General features: G+C 34.9%; 1 protein-coding gene across 1 annotated transcript; it reads right to left on the minus strand.

Annotated features, from left to right (window-relative positions):
- Nucleotides 1-4,839: 4,839 nt before the first annotated feature.
- LOC121374661 lies at nucleotides 4,840-5,148 on the minus strand. The gene has a single exon (XM_041501770.1). It carries the CDS (start codon nucleotides 5,146-5,148, stop codon nucleotides 4,840-4,842), a length of 309 nt encoding a protein of 102 aa, XP_041357704.1.
- Nucleotides 5,149-6,349: the final 1,201 nt, after the last annotated feature.

Raw genomic sequence — 6,349 nt, forward strand, 5'->3', positions numbered from 1 at the left:
TGCATAAACAGGCTTTGTAAATTCGGTCCATTATACTTATGCTATTATACCATAGACGCGTTCTGTTCTGTGGTCAGTTCGAAAAAACAGGTAACGCGTTTTCCACCGTCGCTACAAAACGTTTGCTGAGTACTTTGACCGATTCTCAAAGTGGTCATTCGGGTTTACTGTATAGCGTAAAAACAAGTGTATGTAGCATGGTTATATTGGCTTAACTTACCCCAGTTGAATTCAGCCTTTCGTTCCAAGGCAAGTTTAGCCAGCTGTTTGTTTATTGCTAAAGAAGCACGCACACACACACACACACACACTCACACACACACACACACACACACACACAGAGAGAGAGAGAGAGAGAGAGAGAGAGAGAGAGAGAGAGAGAGAGAGAGAGAGAGAGACAGACACACACACACACACACACACAGAGAGAGAGAGAGAGAGAGAGAGAGAGACAGAGAGAGAGAGAGAGAGAGAGAGAGAGAGATAGACACACACAGAGAGAGAGAGAGAGAGAGAGAGAGAGAGAGACACACACACACACACAGAGAGAGAGAGAGAGAGACAGAGAGAGAGAGAGAGAGAGAGAGACACACACACACACACACACACACACACACACACACACACACACACACACAGTCGTTATATGATGTAGCCACTTCCTATATAAACATCCGTCTGGTACACTTTTAGCCGGTAATATTCTTTAAAAGTATAAAAATATTTTATCCTAAGCCAGATGTAATTATTACCCATGGGGATATGACATATTTGGATGAAAATGAATTTGACAGGTTGTAAAATGAATGTGGTAATCTAAAAACATTCTAGCCCAATTTGTTAGGTTGAGGTATGGGCTTTGAAGCGGATAACCAACGATCTCAGGTGGTGCAGAAATTAACGATACACACACACACACACACACACACACACACACACACACACACACTATATATATATATATATATATATATATATATATATATATATATATATATATATATATATATATATATATATATAGTTTATTGCATTAAGTATTACAAAAAACCCAAAGCAAAGCATAAATACATCGCAGTCTAAGATTTACTCTGACCAAAATCCTGGATGGGGTCGCTATTGCTATAAAATGATTTATAACTAGTTAGCAAGGCACAAAGGTCATAAGTGCTCGATATGTCTAGGTGGTTCGTGGATATACTCCCTGAGATTCTTTCTTTTTAGATAGTTCAAAGCATGATTTCCTTGCATCTAAATAGCAACATTTGTTATTTCTAAACAAACATTTTTCAACTATTTCAAGGAAGAAGCAAAATTAGCCACTTTTAAAAAGTGATTTTGATGTTTAACTTGAAGATTTAATACTTAAAACAGGAATTTCGTACATGAAAATAATAAAATCGACTATATATTTTGTTGTTCATTATGAGGACGGGGTGTTTCATTTATTTAGCAGTTCAATTCACCACAACGTGAGGAATCAGAGCTGTTTTAAAGAAGCTGCATTCATGAGAGCTACATCCTTCAAAATAAGAACACAAGTGGCATATATTCAAATTTCAAAATCTTCTTCTGCAAACATTCTTAGACCAGTAGGCTATTTCTCGTTCCAGCCAGTGCACCACGACTGGTATATCAAAGGCCATGGTATGTGCTATCTTTGTGCAACTTCGTTGTCTATATCAATGTTTTAGTAACTTCTTCTTGTAGACAATGCAGTGTGTTTCCAATTAATTATTAATATTTAAACATTTACAATAGTTCATCACTAGTTTTCTTATTTCTATGACGTGTGTATCTTCAGTTTCGCTAAGATCCGATTTATAATCTAGATCACATTGAAATATAGTTCTAGTTTAATATATATATATATATATATATATACCCTTTATGGATGCAACTATCAATTACATTAATTAAATTTACGGTAGGCAAGACATTTATTTATATATTTATTATTATTTTTATTCGATTCTTTTTATTACATTCTGGGGCATTTAGTTACTAGTATAGTCTTAGGTTCGATGGCAATGTTTGGTATATTTGTATTTCGAGCAGAATTAACGACAAATATTGGTCAGGTCGTAGCCTGACCGGCCTTACCACTTCTTAAGGCCTTGCAGATAATCCGTAACTCCTCGACGCTGGAAGCACGTTATTTATTATCTAAATCCATAATTATATAATTAGAAGTTAAATAAATAGAGGCTATTTTGTTGTTTTCGAATACAATGTTTATGTCAAGGAGTGATGTGTGAAAACCATATTTTCACTTATCACGAGATGACATAAACATTGTATTCAAAAATAAAAGACCATTTCATATATTTAACATCTTTTATAAATAAAACTGTACAATATCTTCGCTTTTTGTTAATAACGTTCGCTTATCCGATCGAAAACACGCGACGCCATGATATATTTAAGCAATGTTTTGAGGGAACTTTTGTAGAAAATGTACTTGACCATGTACTTTAAAAAACAAAATGTCAATAACCCCTGTTTAATGACAGTTAAATTAAGAATGTTTAAATAATACTGCTGTGAAGACATGAACCATGAATTAAAGGTAAAGACTAAAGTCATCAACAAGGCATTGTGTCACCATTATTTGGCTTCGTAGTCAATCAGTTTTAGATATTAATATCCATTTTTATAGGTACAATTTGTTTACATTGCAATTTTGTTTTTGTTTTAACTGCGATCAGATGCATCAAACTAAACAGCGATAAAGCCACACTGACCTCAATAATTAACCCAATGGGCCCACCGACGGAGATCGATCCTACACCGACCGCGCATCAAGCAAGCAGTTTACCACTGGGCTATATACCGCCCATTTTTGTTTGAAGATTGATTGCTAACTGTGTTTGAAGAAACTATTGTAATTTAAAAACTATACAATTAGTCCATGAGCCAGACCAAAAATTGGTACCATCTGAGGGCACCAAACAAAACTGTTACAATTGTTTTAGTACACCCTAGGACAAAACAAAAATACATGATGGACTTTTCAATAGGGTAGCTTTACCTAGTTATCACACTTTTTAACATTTATCATTATTTGTTATAGGGGGCAGGAAATTCAATTCTTGCATTAACTTTCTACTGAGAATTTTATCGTTTCTATAATTCAAGATGGTTAACAAAATGGCTGCAAAAACAAAGAAATGTGTTATATGCATCACCTGAAACCAATTGCTAAGTTTTGAGGGTGTTCAGTTCATTAAAAAGGCATGTATATCTACAAGTAAAGTTATATAGAATGTCATCTAAAATAACAATTCTTATACTGACCTCTATGTCTTAAGGGTGCACCAATCTATTTTGAAACTATCTAGAAGAAATATTACACCATATAGACCAAGTCTATAATGTCAATCTGGCTGTGATAAATGGGCAAGTCGTAGTCAATAACTGATGTTTTGGTAAAGACTGTGGAATCAGTTTTTATCATTCCTATTGTCTGTCTCTTGATAATTCATTAGATTCACTAGATTTGAATGGTCAAGACAATTTACCTCGTCAAACTTGTCAGACATCAAGTTTTCTCGCCATAACATTGTGATTTCTAGTATATGTATCCAGTTATTTCGTTATAAGTACAATATTACTAAAAGGAGTTGCCATATGAAATATCAACAAAAGGGTTGCTGCCTAGCAAACATGATTGATTTTGAATATACAACACCCAATCTTAGGTGGGCTGACAATGCACAGACATAAAATATATCACCTTGAACACCAACATTACCCAGTCGGCAAAATATGTTTTAAAAGCTGCACTGAATCGGACGATTTCAGAGGGTGCATGGTTTCACTCCATGTGGAATAGTTACTGGTGGAAGTGATCTAAAGCTTTGTATTTTCACCAATCAACGTCTGTACCATCTAAATGTAGCCTTTCTGGTGACTCATCCACATCAGCATCTAAGTCCCTAGGTTTAATGGGTTTAAATGAATCAGGCAGAAGTTTTGTAACTCTTGCTTTTGTAACCCTATATATTATATAGCAGCAGTATTACAACTTGGAAGGGCAAGGGTCATCAAATGAGAAGCAAACTTTTTCGTTGCTGGGTCCCCATTGTCCGTAGCAGTTCTTGCTAGTAGTTCTATCATTTGGACAGAAATCAGAAGAAGCATCTCTGAAATTATGCAACTAATTCTGTGTAGGTTTCAATAAAACAATACCAAAGTTTGAATAAAAAATGTAGCTGTCATGGGACAAATGCTAAAATTACCACCACAATCCTTTTAATCATGTTAATAATAAGCCACTATATTCATTTGGTTATGGCCGATAATTTCCAGGTATAGCTAAAGCATACTAGTAATTGCCATGTTATGGTGAGAAATGTTGGCGTCACACGGTTATACATTTAGATACATTGTCTTGGTCGACAAAATGCAAGGATAAAGTATATATTAATTATAGTAGATAGAAAATGAGAATGATAAAACTATAATGGATGGCTGAAATGTTCTGAGCCTAACTATGATGAATTACGCTGACGGAATATGTTGTTATTAATTTTTCAACATAATTCCCTCCGCGGTCTACACACTGCTGCCAAGGATGCTCGAGTGCCTAGATCACACTAATGTTGCAGGCTTCCTCCTGGTGGATTAAAAGGTCATCCACAGCAGAAATGATATCATCATCATTAGCATACTACTTACCAGGTTTGGGAAGAGGTAGAAATCTGGGGGAGCCAAATCTGGTGAATACGGAGGATGATTAATAAGTTCAAAGCCACAGTTACACAAAGCAGCCCATGGGAGCAACAGGTGCATAGGTGTAATGGAAACAAGCGTGCTGAAACTTTTGTTATACCCAATTTATTCCTTAACTTTCTCATAGTAAATGCCTTCTGTATTGGCTATGTGATGTGTGGTGAGTCGTCGATCATCCTTGTATTTTATCAACATTTTCTTTGGTAGTGTCAGTTGAAGATTGTCCTGGTCTTGGATCATTTTCAACGCTCTCTTCTGCTCTTGAACTCTGCTGCCCACATCGTAACTGTCAACAGTGACAAAGGAAGGATCACCATCCCTTAAAGTTGATGCCAATGCCGCATGGATAGCTGTTGGAGTTAGTCCTTTCGATTGTAGATACTTAATGACAGCACCGAAGCCAGTTTTGTCCATCGTTTATCAACAGAGAATATCTAATCACTTTGAAGACTGTAGAGATATGCTACAAGTTATTTATTTTGGTTCAAATACAGCATATGAGCATAAAACATATTGTATTTAATACATGCAAACTGTTATGAGTGTGCAAAACACCATTCGTAATTAATACCAGAACGTTTCGGCCACCCTTCGTATAAACACTAGTAACTGATGACTGGTGCATATGCCCATTTATCACAGCAATGTTGCCACTGTGAACTATTTGATCCATGTCAAGCAGTTGGTTTCAAAATAATTGTTTTAGCTGACATACGGTTTTTGCAACCATTATGGAATCTTGGATTCATGCAATGATAAAATGTATCTGCATTACAAAGTGATTACTAGAACTGGAATGTTTTCATATAAAAAACCTTTATCTGAAGTATGAAATATTCATTGGGGAATATATGTAGAATGTAAGATATGGCCACTTCTTACTCTTGGCGGCCATTTTCATGACCATCTTGGATTGAAATGATAATGCAATATATCAGTTAGCAAAAGGTTGTTATAAATTAATCCCTTGGCCCATAAAATTCATTCAATAACATAATAATATCTTCCCAGTTGATGTAACATTTGATAAATTGTGATTTCCTTGTTATAAATTACGATTTGCTTATATATTGGCGGCCATCTTGGATTACAATGATGTTGCAATGCCTTAATTAGCTGGTGAATGTTGACAAATGCGTTTCAGTTCAGTTTGTGTGATTAAAACTATCTATATATTGACAAACAGATTAATACAGTGAAACGTTATTAAAATTTTAGAAACATACCCCCTCTACAAAAACTCATTTTCTGACCTTAAACGGACATTCCTGATTTTGCTGCATTGTAAGATGATTCCGATTAATAAAATATTTCTACGATTAAACGTACATATTAAATACATTTTCTTGTTTAGAATGTCAGTGTCTGTATATTCAATATGTTTCTAGTCGTCTTAATATGTGTAAGAAGCCCAAACTGGATTTTGTCTTCAAATAATATCGTACGTACGAAAAAAAATATTTTAGGAAATAAAATGAAATTTAACCTAGTACAAATATTAGAACGATCAGAAACACGTTTAATATACAGCCACTAATATTTTATGCGGGAAAATATATTTGATATGCAATTACAAATGTTAAAAATTGCAGCAAACTCAGGAATGTCCCTTTAA

The sequence above is a fragment of the Gigantopelta aegis genome, chromosome 6 (assembly GCF_016097555.1).
Source record: "Gigantopelta aegis isolate Gae_Host chromosome 6, Gae_host_genome, whole genome shotgun sequence".
NCBI lineage: Eukaryota > Metazoa > Mollusca > Gastropoda > Neomphalida > Peltospiridae > Gigantopelta > Gigantopelta aegis.

Coding starts and splice junctions, on each gene's coding strand:
- LOC121374661 (XM_041501770.1), bottom strand. CDS start 5,148: ATGGACAAAACTGGCTTCGGTGCTGTCATTAAGTATCTACAATCGAAA.